The sequence below is a fragment of the Urtica dioica genome, chromosome 7, assembly GCF_054948205.1.
Source record: "Urtica dioica subsp. dioica isolate 48M chromosome 7, U.dioica_male_clone48M_v1_H2, whole genome shotgun sequence".
Lineage (NCBI taxonomy): Eukaryota > Viridiplantae > Streptophyta > Magnoliopsida > Rosales > Urticaceae > Urtica > Urtica dioica.
The window spans coordinates 20586431-20601576 of record NC_142762.1 but is presented as its reverse complement, the minus strand read 5'-3'; the positions used below and the strand labels follow the sequence as shown (position 1 = coordinate 20601576).

General features: G+C 36.4%; 2 protein-coding genes across 2 annotated transcripts; both read right to left on the bottom strand.

The window, feature by feature from the left end:
- Nucleotides 1-2469: 2469 nt before the first annotated feature.
- On the bottom strand, nucleotides 2470-9763 carry NAD-ME1 (NAD-dependent malic enzyme 1). Its single transcript, XM_089619144.1, has 19 exons — nucleotides 9458-9763; nucleotides 9258-9354; nucleotides 8770-8888; nucleotides 8468-8635; nucleotides 7888-8016; nucleotides 7485-7545; nucleotides 7279-7382; nucleotides 7119-7202; nucleotides 6704-6810; nucleotides 6118-6229; nucleotides 5643-5756; nucleotides 5384-5449; nucleotides 4955-5027; nucleotides 4755-4841; nucleotides 4111-4165; nucleotides 3946-4017; nucleotides 3422-3484; nucleotides 3213-3327; nucleotides 2470-2747 (listed from the first exon to the last, which is right to left on the bottom strand). Exons 1-19 carry the CDS (start codon nucleotides 9641-9643, stop codon nucleotides 2673-2675), a joined length of 1887 nt encoding a protein of 628 aa, XP_089475270.1. The 5' UTR covers nucleotides 9644-9763; the 3' UTR covers nucleotides 2470-2672.
- Nucleotides 9764-11915: 2152 nt separating this feature from the next.
- On the bottom strand, nucleotides 11916-14904 carry LOC149390363 (putative mitochondrial protein AtMg01010). Its single transcript, XM_089619756.1, has 3 exons — nucleotides 14804-14904; nucleotides 14287-14580; nucleotides 11916-12109 (listed from the first exon to the last, which is right to left on the bottom strand). The coding sequence occupies exons 1-3, from the start codon at nucleotides 14902-14904 to the stop codon at nucleotides 11950-11952; spliced, it is 555 nt and encodes a 184-aa protein (XP_089475882.1). The 3' UTR covers nucleotides 11916-11949.
- Nucleotides 14905-15146: the final 242 nt, after the last annotated feature.

Below are 15146 nucleotides of genomic sequence, written 5' to 3'. Positions count from 1 at the left end.
ATGGTAATGAGACATTTTCTAGTGCTGACATCTCAGAAGAAAGAAGTGATGAATCAGAGGATCCAGTATCTCAGTCGAATCCTCATAAGAATGTGAACAACAACAACAAAAATCTCGTAGACCTCAATAATTTTCCAAAGTTTAAAAAGACTGGTGGAAGGAGCAAAGTTGGTGGAGCGGCCAAATTAGCCTCTCAAATTGAACGTCTTGTAAAGGCAGCAGAAGAGCGAAGCGACACCATATACGTAGTACGCAAAGATTTGCATGGTACTAGTATCGCTGAAGTAATGAAAGTTGTTTTTGTCATTGCCTGGTATTGAAATAGGACATCCAACGTGGCTTTTTGCGACCGACCTATTTCAGAGTCGTGAGAAGAGAGAGATGTTTGCAACGATGAATGATCCACATACTCAAAACTGTTGACTCACTTACGAGTATAATCTAGTTTATGGTTCTAGTCTTGGAGGAGCTCCAAATGTGTCGCGCTTTTGAATTTTTAATCAATTGTATTTAATAAGCGATCTTATATGAGAACTACATTCATTGTTTTGCATTTGTTGGTTTATTAATTTCCCTTTGTTTTTTATTTTGTTTTACTATAATAATCAAATATGTAATACGAGAACGCTAGTCACGTTTAAATTCCTTGGTTTCTTACTTTTTTGTTTTTTACATATTAAGTTACTTTTTTAGTATCAATAATGATTTCATCGAATCGAATGTTATTTAGACTTACGATATTACATATTTATTTTCAGGAACAAATGGATATCACATCAGATGATGAGTTCGAAATTATTGCCAAAAAGGAAAATAACGAACGCATTGTCCTTATACGGAAAACTGCTCATTTGATGCAAATTTATTATGATACATACATTCGTAAAGTTCCTTGTATGGATTAAGAAAAATACGGGGCATATTTTCTTTCAAGAGATGTTGAGGGGAAACAAAATTCGGTGCCAAAGAATGTTCAGGATGGAAAAAGAGGTTTTCATAAGTTTGTGCAATAACTTGGAAACAAGTTACGGATTCAAAGGTTCAATACATATGACTGCATTGGAGATTTTAGGAATGACTCTAACGATTCTAGGACATGGTCTAGGAAACCGATTAGTGCAAGAGATGTTTCAACATTCTGGTGAGATGATAAGTCTATATTTTTTTGGAGACGGTGGATATATTATGTCTCATGGGAGTCGATGTCATAAAACCTGCTGATCCATTATGTAAGAGTACTCCCAAAGAAATAGCAACGATTCAAGATATATGCCACATTTTAAGGTATTATGATCATACTTTTGTGATTTATTTTCATCTATCGTATTACAAAATTTGTATACTTTAATTGATATATTTATTTTTTAAAGATTGCATTGGTACTATAGATGGTGTTCACGTTCCAGCTTCTTTACCTCATACAGATCAAGTACCGGTTATCGGTAGAAAGAAGATTCCAACTCAAAATGTACTGGTTGTATGTGATTTTAATATGAAATTCACTTTTGCGTATGCTGCTTGGGAAGGTAGTGTGCATGATTCAAGGGTTTTCTCTGCCGCTCTTCGGGATACTGAGATTAACTTTTCAAAACCTTCAGAAGGTATGACTATAATTTTTTTTTTGTAGCTTTATCTTGTATACCGTTTAAACTAAATCATTTTATTCAACTTGATCTGTTACAAGAAAGTATTATCTGGTAGACATTGACTATCCTAGTTTGCCTGGATATCTTGGTCCGTATAAAGGTCAAATATACCATCAAGAGCATTTTCGTGCGAGAAGAACTCAACCTACTACAAGCAAAGAAATCTTCAATCGCTCACATTCTTCTCTAAGAAGGTCATCGAGCGGAGCTTTGTCATGTGGAAAAAAAAGATGGAGAATCCTGAATGTCATGCCGAGTTATCCATTAAAAAAATCAAGTAAAAATAGTTATCGATACTATGGCACTGCATAACTATATTCGAATGCATGCAAGACAAGAGATGGATTTTGAAATATTCAATGAGACAGAGGACGATGACAAACAGGATGAAAACGACACAACTGAAGATCAAGATGAGAGTGTCAGACTTCTTCGAGTAGTATGAACAAATTAAGAGATGTGATTGTTGCAAATTTAATAGAAACGATAAATTTGTAGTTTAAATTTTTGTCAATAATTAAAATAACTTTATAATAAAATAAAATAAATTTTCATTGTCCATATTTATCTAGTTTATAATTATAATTCATATATATATATATATATATATATGCATAGAAATAAGCATATTAATATTTATTATTTAATTTTTAAGAACATGTCTATTTTAATCTTTTTACTATAATATATTTATTTTACCAAACGCTAAATCAACTTTTGTTACCAGCAACTGTTTTACAAACAATTTATCAAACACCTGTCAGTTAAAAAAAAAAAAAAATCAACTCTTTAAAAAAAAAAAAAAGCTATATCAATATTATAATTAAAAAGCAAAAACTGAAAATATATTTATTACTTATAGGAAGATAAAGAAATGCAGTTAATAATATACAGATACACAGAGTGGGCCCTACAAATCGAGGAGAAAAGAGGGAAATAATAAATTATTCCATTATCAGATGCGGACAACACTTTTGAATTTATTTTTTATCATCTAAATGTTAATAATCAAAGTTGGTTGGGACTTCAATCCTGCTTGTAAACCAGACATGGGTAGTCTGGACTCCACATGTTGTTCTTGACGTATTCTGCAATCTCCTCCTGGAACAAAATAAAAGTTAACATAAATGTGCAATGGATAGCTATAATTTTATATACATAGTGAAAAATATTCTGAATAAATTAAAAATCCGACCAATAACCTATAGCTCCTTATGATATACTTCCCAGTTAAGAATATACTTGTCGTTCAATTTGTTATTTTTTTCATTTTTTATTTTTTGAACAAATGTATTCTAGCTATTTAGCTATATGACAAGTTACTTCAATTTGTAAATATATTTTAAGCTGCTTAAGTGATTAAATTTCATCATAGAATTGTTATTTTTATTTTTAAGTACTAAAATGCTACAAGAACAATATTTCTAGTTCACCCTATTGTTGAAGTTGAACTACTCGTGCATTTTGTTCTCAGTAGTCGTATTTCTCTCCTCTTCTGAAATACACTAATGGACTAGGATTACTATGTGACTACACATATAATGTATATATGTTTAAAATGAAAACCTGATTAAGTTTACGGAGCTCTCGTGCATCCATTTCACGGTATCCTTCAGCAAGATCCTCTTCAATGGCTTCCTTTACAACAGCCGCAGCAACTTCCTTTGTTATGTCTCTTATGCTGCACATTTATAATAAATGTTTAAAAGAGAGAAGATGGTTTATATGAGTGAAAAAAAAAAAAAACTATGGAAGTTTATGAGACTATGGTGTACCTTGAAATGGAGGGATATATTACACCCTTTGCGACATCTTCTTCTGTCATATATGCAGCGAGGCTTGCAGATCATGCAAATTCAACGCATTAGAATACAATTCACAATTTTCCACTTCAAATACAGTAATAATTTAAGATTTAAAGTTACGAATTTCCTTGCAGTTAATCTATAATTCAAAGGGTATTTATAACGTTAAAAAATAAAATAAAAGAACATTTAAAGATCGACTCTTTCTAGTTACAAGGGTTTATTTTTTCTCTCCCCGAAATGGCACTCAGTTCTCAATTTATAATTCTGCTTTTCATTTTTTGTTCATTATTTTACTTTTTCAGATATTTCGTGGAAAAATATTTGTATAATCAATAGTCTAGTGGATAAATTTGTATTATCTACCTAAAATGTACACTGATATCATGTAACTGATGGCACTACATGATATGTACCCATAAAATGTTTAAATAATAATAGATAAAGGTCAAGTTTCAGTTGGACAAGAAGATTAGAGTGATAAATGAGACTACCACTCAGCTGCAGCTTGAAGCATGCCATCAGAGACTATCCTGGAGCCAGATAGTAGAGTACCAAGTCCAATTCTGCACAAAACAATATTAGTATTATCAGAATTAAGGAATATGACTTTCTCTTAAGTTTTTATTTATAGATAGCGAGAGTGTACAAAAATTTACCCTGGAAATAGATACATGTTGTTACCCTGGTTGCAGTGCCCAATGTGACCATTTCCTGGAAATACTCGTTCTCATCAATAACTTGAAAATAAAACTTAGATTGCTAACCGCTCTACTAATTAGTTTTGGTGGCTTAGTTACTTAATATTTTGATTAATTTATCAGAACAAAATATTGAGACCCATTATTATGTCAAGATCCCCTTTTTTTTCGTAAAGAATTTTCATTCTTTTCCATTTTCTTCTGATTGAGTACCACCCTCGTTTTACAATGCTTTGATGCAGTAAGCTATTCACTCCTATCCCACCCTCCTATCACCCCTCTGCTTCTACAATCACTCGGCAAAGTAATATCCAAATGCACTGGCATATTTTTTTCAAAAGATAAAAAGCTTTCAAAGCCTAGCCTGCAACAATCTGTGCACACCCCCATACCTCAATTACTTTTTCCTCACTCACAGGAGAAAAGTTCTAAAGACCACTTGTCTACTCACTTTCTTTCTTAACCTTGTTTTGCACCAAAACTTTTTATGCATTCTATCAAAGAGAAACAGAATTGAGGGAATGTAAGGAGATCGCTCTCAGAGATGCAATTCCGGTCATTTAATGCAGTGAAAGAGAGAACAAAGTTATGCAAATCCTTACCAAGATCTACGTTTTTGAATGGACTTCCACTGGCAAATACAATATTGTCTCCCACAATGGAGAATGCTTCTTCAGGAGTGCATTCAGCTGTATTGTTAACCACAACAAAAGGACCCATAAGAGACTTACGTTAGAACCTGGAAAAGTTGCATTATCATAAATTCCATCCCATTAAAGAGGAAGAGGACGAGGAAAAGTACCATTTTTGGTAGGATTTGACATTGCAAATATAGCAGGTCTGGTTGAAGTTGAACCTTTGAGGGCTTCTAGTACCTACAAAGTAATATTTGAATGACATCAGTTTGCAAGAGAAAAAGAGTTACCCAGTTTAATTCTGAAATTATAATGCGATGCTTTACAAACAATGATTGTAAATCGCCTTATGACAACTTGAACCAAAAACAGAGTATCTGATCCTAATCATATGGAAAGTATATCGTGATTTGCAGAAGTGTGGATAACAAACAATGCCCAGGATATGGAAGGTATTGTCTATTTAACTTCTCTTCCAGACTCGCGATCATTCAAAAAGGGAAGAAAACCGAAAAATAGGAAATCCTACAGTTATCTTGTTCAATGAGTGTCAATGTAAATATAACCCAGATGCATATAACAGTGATTCAACAGACCTCTTTTGAGAACAACCCACCAACTGCAGATAATCCAAGAAGCACATCAGGCTTCACATGCTTTACCTGGTTGGAAAGATCAGTGAGAATTAACGATCAATGTGGTTGCAGATCATGACGATATGAAATATGGAGGATATCACAGCATGTGATGAAGTGACCTTTCCATTGGCTAAGACTTATCAGGTCTGATGAAAATAAAAAATATTGATATCACTTTTACACTTGGATAAACTGGAGAACAATAAAATATACTAACCACTTCCTCAAGACTTGCACCTTCCCACAATCCCTGGCGATGAATTTCGTTAATCTTCCTTGCAAAAGGGCGGGCATCGGGGTCAAGACTTTCACGCTCGTCTGTGATCAGACCCTGGATTTACATGGTGGTAAAGTTACACTAATCCCGTCTGATAATTCAATCAAAGTTAAAGAAAACTCCAGAAATGCAAAAAATTACAATCTAAATACAACTTATAATCGACTCTTGCTTAACACAGGAAAATAAAGCTCGAATGTGCTCTTCGAATTGGGGATGTGTGATACAGCTTTATAATTCAATTCACCGCTTTTAAATAAAATTTAAAAATCTAATGCTGGTGTAGACTTTCTGAGTTTCTAAATACCCGTTTAGCTTGTAATTCATATCATAAAATTATCAGGCTCTTATCAGAAGTTGACCACATTCAGTGACAGCTGTGTAGACTTGAAATTGTCTACGCTAATGAACTCACATTGGCATCAACTACCCAGAACTGTCTCAGTGCGCTCTCAAATGCAGATTCATTATTTCCTAGCATCCTCGCCATTGTTTTCCTGGCAGCATTAAGAACTCCAATTCCTGCACTGGAGTAGCAATAAATTCCCACAAACAAACTCTTGTTATGCTATGATCTCTTATATCAATCCATTTACCAGTTAACCTGATAATCCGAAATCAAAATAATGACAATTGTTTGATATTGAACGCCCTTGTTGGTATTTTAATCAACTGCTCAATTATATACAAGTAAAAAAAAAAAGTTTGCATACCCAGAACTTCAAACTACATGTATAAACTAGACTAATTGATTAACAGTGAAAAATACAACATTTATATTCTATTTTCACTCTTAAATCAAAGAAAAACTCCATGCTCAGCTACACACTTTTATTAATTTGTAACTTTCGAGTCTTGTAACAAGATAACGGTTCGAATAGGCAATGGGGGAACAGCATGACTTATTTCTTTGATGACATCAACTATTGATGTCGTTAATTATTTATTTTTCACACATTTCTGTAGACATTCCCAGAGAGTAGTTACTAATGTTAACTAACCTCCCAGCACCAGCAACAACGATCTTTTGTTTAGGGAAATCAATCATTGGCCTTCCTTGCGCTCTGACTGCACCCAAAAGACCAGCAATTGCTACTCCTGCTGTTCCCTGTGTGTTTACATTTCCACAACTCAAGTCTAGAAACTATCAAATCACTCTGAACAAGAGAACACTATTAAGGGTTTTTTTTTTTTTTTTTTTTTTAAAAAACGGAACCCTATAAGTGACTGTTTAAGTTTTCACATTACCATGGTTTCTTATGGATCGAAATGCAACCAAAAACAAAAAAATATAGAGGTGTCAAAACTAGAGCTGGGGTGGCGCAAAGATCTATTTCTATTGAGAGAATCATAATTTGGCCACGGAAAACCATTTAATTAGAGAAATGGTATGGTGTAGCAAATCAAGTTGATTACCTGGACATCATCATTAAACATCCGGTAAGTAGTTCTGTAACGCTGCAATAACTTAAATGCCCACTTGCTTTGGAAATCTTCAAACTTCACAGATAGAAAGTATCATCTTAGTGAATGGAACGCTAGTGGTGCTCATAAGCTATTAGGGAAATTTATATACCTGCACAATGACATGAGGCCACCGAGTAAATACTGCCTCCATAAATTCATCGATGACAGCGAGATATTCATCACCTTCAAGACGATGTTCCTGCAATCCCAGATCTGGAGCAAAATCCAAATTTGTGTTCCCGTTAATAAACAGGGGAACACAGAATACTAGCGATGCTTATTGTTATTGATCATTGATTGCAAGAGGACACATACACATGGGGTCCTTGAGCAACTTCTCATTGTTTGTTCCAACGTCAATCATGACAGGAAGTACCTGTTCTTTCATTCAGCGCCCGATGAAAAACACAATACACTTCTTTTTTTTCTTAGCATATATATCTTTTTACGGTAGCCTTGTTCACGAGCATGAGACGGGTAAAGGTAAACCATTTAAGTCATCTGACATAGGTAAGGCAAGTTTAATTTTCAACCGAGGGAAAACTTTTTGATCCAGTTTTCTTTAATCGTACAAGTTAATCTTTGTAGCTAAGGTGAGTGCTAGTTTTACACAAAAGCATGGGAAAGTCGTCTGGATTTTAACCATACGAGCTAGAAGCACAGTAATCTCATTTTCTCATGATAACATATGCAGGTTTTTCCAAAAAAAAAAATGTACCCTTTGAGGATTTATTCCAGCCGCTGCCACGTATAAGTCAAGCTTCCCAATTGAGATTCCAATCCCCTGTACGCCAAGGTCTCCAAGACCCAATATTCTGCTTCCATCTGTAACAACAATCATATCCACCTGCGCATGAGAAACAAAAAGTATTGAGAAGGTGAAAAAAAGGGGACTGAGTTTTTTAATTACTGATCCGAATAAGAATAAGACAACCATTACATTGCAATGGATTGAAAATTAAAACTGCAATTACTCACTCCAACAATTTTGGAACAAGTTCAAACATACACATTCAACTACAACAAACACTCCAGACACTGAACAGAAAGATTCATGCATTTAAGTTTTAACTGTAATGCTGAAACAATAAATTCTGCATAGAAACGCTTAAATCTTATAAGTCATATGCTAGAATGCCACAGTACACACATATATTCCTACTGAGCTGATAAAGAGCCACGAATCACATAAAATTGGCAGGCAACATGATTCAAATTTCAAAAAGTACAAATAACGTATAAGAATAATGTAATATAAATTTTGATCACATAGTGGATTCATAGAGTCCAAGTTCTACCTGCTCGGCTGGCCAATTATAAACCATAGACATCATTTCTCCACGGTCCTCTGCACTGAAGTACATGCCCCGGGGCCTTCTAAACAAGCCACTGTAGTTTTGGCATACAAGACCCACTGTCGGCGTATAAACTATCGGAGCATATTCCTCAATGTTAGCGATCAAGACCTGTCAGATTTTTGGAGAGAATATAAGTTCCAAGATATGAAACAACCTAAACTAGCATAAACTGGAGAAAACTATGCATTATAGTATAAAACTACCAAGTTAGTGCCTTATCAAAGATATTTCTCTTAACTTACATTGTAATACATCGTCTCATTTCTGTCATGAAGGCGGTTAAGTATACGCCATTTTGCCAGAGCATACGGATCAGAAGGTCCATCTCTTGCTTGCACCTCAAGCCTCTTCAAATCGACCACTGTGTATTCATAAATTTCAAAACCAATATTCCTGAACCCACACGACAGAACTATACAAACATAAGAGCAACCTGAAACTAAGCAACCAGTGAGCCGAGGAGTGACTGATCCAGAAGATAGTCTCAAAGGCTGACCATACACAAACTCAATTCATTACGCTGACTATTCAGATCGCATAATTTGGACTGGCCAAATAGTTTCTAAGCCTGGACTAAGTACTATCCGTTAGTAGATCTATTCATCTAGTCGTTTTTCATGTACAATCGTTTTTTCACTGGCCACAACCTAGACTGTGATTCTCATCGCATTTAAGGGAGGTAAAACACAATTGTGGAAAGAGAGATCACAGAAATACATCGGAAACTTACTGAAGCGTTCGATTTGCTGATCCGTGGACATGACATTCGGCGGAAGAAGCCCGCGGAGATCGAGCCGATCCCGCTCCGTCATCGTGAAAGCCGTTCCCTAATCACCACCAAAACAAACAGAAACAGAAACTAAACTCAACACCAAAAAAAGCACGAAATAGGTCAATCGATTCTACAAAGGCGAGTTCACGGAGTGTGACCTTGTTGAACCAAGGGTCGTGAAGAATGTCGAGGCTTCGCTTGTGGACGATGGAGGGTCTGTGACCTTCGAGAGTGGTGAACGATCTGGTCTGGGACGTGAGAGGACAGACCAAGCTGCCGATCCTGGTCCTGAGGTGCTTGAGGAGAGAAGAAGATGCTCTGATCTGGCCATGGAGGTTTGACATTTCTTTCTTTCTTTCTTCTCTCACTACCGCCCGAGAAGGAGACGAAGAAAAAGAGTGAGAATAGTGAAACCAAGAAAATGATTGGTCGCGTATGTGCGTCTCAGTTTTATTATTTATATATTTACCCTCTCAATTGGGAAACTGATTCTGTCAAGTCAATGAATGTGGATGGACTCTTCTTTTTTTTTTTTCTCTTCTTTTCGTTAAAACATAATTCGAGTTCTCACTAGTTTTGTTTTGTTTTGTCATATGTCGGATTATCCAGTTCGGTTAAAGCCTTACCTTATTGGTTGCTACAATTAGATGCATACATCCATTAGTGGCAATCGTCTTGTTACACGTTGCTTACCCGATGCATTTTCTTTGCAGTTATATACTTGTTACGAGTAAAAGTAGTTGAAGAACTTCCCAGATACCAAAATAAATAATAATAATAATAATAATTCGATTACAAAATTGCTATTTAAACTTTGAATAAATCTCATTTTTATCCCATGGACTCGTACCTCAGTTACATTTCGCCTCTTATACTCGAAAATGTTACAAAACTCATCTCACAACTCAAACACGTGTTACAAGACCCCACTTCGGTCAATATTTGGACGTTAAGTTTAACTTTTTGATGACGTGACAATATTTAAAAGGGTATAAGAGTATTTTCTATTATTCTAAATACTTTTAATATTTAAATATTGTTATCAGATATATTAATTGTTATTAAATAATTAAATATTTCTTTTATTCTCTCTCTTTTCTCACTTCCCCGAAGCTCCCCACAGCCTGCGCAGCTCTCCGGCCTCGCTCCGATCTCCTTCGCGCGACCAGACCGTCTCGGACCCGGTCGCGACTTCGCGTCCCCTCGGCCGGCTCGCCATCACGCCATTGGATTCCTCGAGCTCGACCCTTCCTCTCTTCGGGGTTCCTCGCGCTCGGCTTTCTTCTTGCGGTCCACGCGACTGTAGGGTCTCGAAGTTCCCCTCTTTGCGTGACCCAGGTGTGGACGGGACTTCACCACTCGATCGGCCTTCTTCTTGCTTGGATCTGTGTTGCGTGGAGGGGCGGCGCTCGGAGACGTCTCTGTCTCTCGGACCGCGCGACGAGGATCGACGAGATCCGACTTTGGACGTCTCTCTTCGGGTCTGTGAAGCTTCCCGGGTTCGCGAAGCTCTCTCCAGCGGTCTTCGTGACCTATGCTTCCCGGATCTGCAAATGCGCTTGCCAATGGAACCTAATATTGGCATGCCTGGTTTTGATATTGCTATATTCTGTATTGAAATCCTGGGTTTGATTTTATAGGTCATTTCTTGGTTTAGTCTTATATATGAAGTGTGTTCTTATTTGGTTGGGTTACAGGGTTCAGGAGGATTGTTATTGTTTGGCATACCTGGGTTTGATAATAATGCTGTATTTTGATGGAAGGAAAAAACGTAGAGAAGAAAAGAAGAAGAAGAAAGGAAACAGAGAGAGAGAGAGAGAGAGAGAGAGAGAGAGATGTGAGAGAGAGAATAATATAAATATTTAATTATTTAATAACAATTAATATATCTTATAACAATATTTAAATATTAAAAGTATTTAGAATAATAGAAAATACTCTTATACCCTTTAAAATCTTGTCACGTCATCAAAAGTTAAACTTAACGTCCAAATACTGACGGAAGTGGGGCTTTGTAACACGTGTTTGAGTTGTGAGATGAGTTTTGCAACATTTTCGAGTCCATGGGGCGAAATATAATCGAGGTACGAGTCCATGGGGTAAAAATGGGATTTATTCTTAAACTTTAAAGTTTTTGGCAAAGGACCGAATAAGTGCCGGCTCCATTCTTTTCTCCCATGGGGTTCGTGTCGGCTAACATTAGACTTAAGAAGGAGGAGAAATAAGGATAAATTTCAAAGGACTAGATAGAATGAATTTGGCGTGACTAGAAAAGTGGAGAGTATGCATAGCCGGGACCAATGATTCAAATATCGTTATCGATCAAATATCGATAGTCCAATTTTATTGAGATTATATAGTTATTTGAAATACCGCTACCGACTTACCAATAATAACTTTACTGAGATATCGAATACCAATGGAGATATCGACGGATATTTTATAAAATATATAATAAAAAAATAATTATACACATATATCAAAATAATTGTATATATCGTAGCTTATCAGAAATCATAGCTCCCTCGTAACTTGATATTAGTTTAAGACAAGCTCGTTGGTCGTTCTCAAAGAAATGAGCATTAGTGTTGAAAAAATGTCAATTTTAGACCCCCTGTTTGGAATACGGATGAGATCAGAAAGACCATCATTAGGGCAAACGATGCCTTACCTTGTCTTTTAAAAAAGAAAACGAGTCCGATAATGAACCCGTCTCCTCTAAATCTTTAAGGATATTCGCTAGAGACTCCACCGTGGGCTCGCCTGTCCCGTGTCTCCTGGGGTTGTCGATATCAAGGGCCCGGGCTCCTCTAGCTTGTTGGAATTGATCTAGGGTTTAAGAAAAAGTTTAACGGTTCGTTAAGCGGCGGAATTTTAAAAATTTTCTTTTTCAAGTAAAACAATTTTTATTAACCTAGACAAAGTGCAAGCACATGTAAATAAAACTAATATGAGCATAATAAATTTACTAACCTCTTTAGAAACTTGAACATTGATGAGCCTTCGGAAGGTTGAAAACATTCGTCTCCCTCGCAGCACGTCTCTCTTTCTTTCCTCGGCAACTCGAGCAACCACGAAAGTTTCTATCACTAAATCACTCGAAATAAAAGGAATTAGTGTGTGGGCACTTTTAAACACTACGACTTAAGAACGAGTCTTGAAGTCGCAGAGCTAAACTCTAGGTCAAATGAGGACGTAGGTGCCAAAAACAATAAAACGAAATTGAATAGAGAGAGAGAGAGGATCGGCCAAGCTAGAGAGAGAAGCTCTCAAATCTCTAGAACTTGGGATGAATGAAATGTGAAGAATGGGGCTCCTATTTATAGGAGAGGTCTCACCTTCAATAAGGTAGTTTCCTCTTCTATAGAATATCACATATTCATGAGCAAATATTGCCTCCTTCCCACTTAAGTCACACGGCCAAGGCAGCCTTCTAGAAGGCTTGGATTTGTTTCCTTTTTTGTTCCTTGCCTTGCCTTTTGTCTACTTGGCCGATTCCCTTAAGCATCCTTATGCAAATTTGTTTCCTCTTTTTTTTTTGGCAAGTATCTTGATACATTTATGCACACAATATTCTCTCTTTCTCTTAGGTATTTGGGCGCCCAACATCATACTAGAAGGAGCTTCTAGAAGCTTCTTCATTTGTTCATGACAACATGAAAAAGGCCCATTAAGAATTTTCAATAAAATTCTTATGAAATGAAATTAATCCACAAGGCCCAATGATCAAGTCATGGCCGAGTGTTATTGAGTCATCAAATGACCTTGTCAAAAAATTTATTGACATTCATTTCATCCTATGTCTCAAAAGACAAAAATACCATTTTGACAATTTTCGTTCTTGTTTTGACTTAGCTTCCAGTTTAACTATTCCTACTCGATGTGATTCGTGACAGTGACCTCATGGATCCAAATGAACAAAGCTTGAGCTAAATACTTGGACTCAAAAGTTCACAAACCTTTTCCAAGTTTAGCTTAATGTCAACTGACTCCACTAAAGAATTGACACTGAAAATCTCTCGGTTCAAATGAATTTATTTTCTACTCAAGAATTCAACCTAATTGTAATGAGTGGATCCACAGAATATTATCAGTGTTTACCCTTCATGAATATCATCAGCTAGTCGAGATTTACAAAATTACCATTTTACCCTTCTAGCTGTTATTTCCTCAACTCCTTTGTCGCTTGTGAATAAGTTAGAAACAATGTATTGAGGAGGAGCTAACAAGTCACATTGTTTCATCCAAAAGAGTCAGGACTCAATTTGGACACTGGCCAGTTCATTTATTCACACTCCAAGGAACAAAGCATGAGGTGATATACATTGCATTTCAGCAATCTTGTACATGAATTCCATATCTATGAGATCTTCACAAAGTTACTCATGACATTCTCACAACTTAGTACTTCACCAATAGGCCTTGTTCGGAATCACATAGTGAGTCCGAACTCTGACTTTCTCAAATGAGAATACTAAGGTGTGAAATGACATGTCTCATTTCAGGATTAAGGTAAGCACAATGCAATTCATACGTAGTGACTTCGAGACATAAGAGGTTAAATGGTTTGTTCTTATCTTGTCTCTAGAAGTGCACTGGTCAATTCAGTACCTTCGGAAGATACCTAGAAGAACTATAGAGTCTCCAACTCTCAATGCCTCATAACCAGACATCATAGATTCTCCTAACAATCATACTGATGTCAATAGTCCTTTGACCCTTAGATTGCGAATGTATCGTTTTAAGCAAACTACGAAGAGTTTGTTCATGTAAATCTACATTTGTCTCTTTGTAAGTTGTTTAGTTTGTTTATGGACTAAAGACTAATGTTTTATCATAAAGCTTCAAACAGACACGGAAGAATGAATGAACGTTTCAACTTTTTATTAATGAATAAGCAATTACAAGCAAGAGTCTTCATGAGACTTTATTACATCAAATGTACAATATAAAGATTACAACTCTTCTTGTGGGCACCATTGACAACATAGCTTCCCAGTCCCCCTCATGATGCCACTGTGCCATTATCCTACATATGGAGACCTTATAGTGGAGAAGATCTTCGGCTTTGTACCGCGTCACTTCAATGGGCTCTTGGGGATTTCGAGACAGGAGGCGCCTCTCTATCGCATCACGGCTGTCGCCCCCATATTCGGGAACGGACGGATCGGTTCCGAGAACCACATCTTCCACGTCCTCTGCAAACGCTTCGGAGTTAGTGAGATCGAATCCAATCAAAAGGGTCAGAGTCAACAGAAAAGCCAATTTTAAGGCTAAAATCCTGGTTATTTTAGAAAAAATAAGTATCGCGATCGAATTTCTATCAATTCCTAGTTTTTTAAACGCCTGTTTTTCTTAAAAACGACGAAATTTTCTGCGAAATCTCATTTACTTATTGCAAAATTTTATAAAACTATAAGAGATATTATAGATATCGTACCGAGAGTGTGAAAAAAAAACTAGATCTCGCCTAGATATAGGTAGATATCAGCTAGATTTGAAACCTTGAGCCGGACATCATGGATGACGAAGTGTAGTGAGGATTGTTGTTTGTTATGGTGCAACGTACGTCATCGTCGGTGGGCTGCATCATAGTCAATGGCATAGCGGTAGGCTTACATGTTTTGTGGCCTCCGACGTCTTCGGTGGTGTTAGATTCGATGGTTTATGGTTGACCAAAGTTTTGGGTGACCATGGAAATGGGTCTTCGTCTATTACATTCTTCGTACAACGTTGTCATACGAGTGTCGACTTCCGATTTTTTGTTTATCAGCACTCTATATTGTCGATGTTTTCTGTTTGTTTTGTTTTGGATTGTGAATGGAGTAGTCGTTTTCCACTATCCCT

What these genes read in the sequence shown, in the direction of transcription:
- NAD-ME1 (XM_089619144.1), bottom strand. Translation starts at nt 9,643, where the DNA reads ATGTCAAACCTCCATGGCCAGATCAGAGCATCTTCTTCTCTCCTCAAG. An exon ending in GGCCTCATGTCATTGTGCAG is followed by an intron (nt 7,203 to 7,278) that starts GTATATAAATTT and finishes CTATCTGTGAAG; the next exon opens with TTTGAAGATTTCCAAAGCAA. An exon ending in AACATGTATCTATTTCCAGG is followed by an intron (nt 4,018 to 4,110) that starts GTAAATTTTTGT and finishes TGTTTTGTGCAG; the next exon opens with AATTGGACTTGGTACTCTAC.
- LOC149390363 (XM_089619756.1), bottom strand. Translation starts at nt 14,904, where the DNA reads ATGCCATTGACTATGATGCAGCCCACCGACGATGACGTACGTTGCACC. An exon ending in TCCATGATGTCCGGCTCAAG is followed by an intron (nt 14,581 to 14,803) that starts GTTTCAAATCTA and finishes TAAAATAACCAG; the next exon opens with GATTTTAGCCTTAAAATTGG. An exon ending in GAGGGGGACTGGGAAGCTAT is followed by an intron (nt 12,110 to 14,286) that starts GTTGTCAATGGT and finishes CCAACAAGCTAG; the next exon opens with AGGAGCCCGGGCCCTTGATA.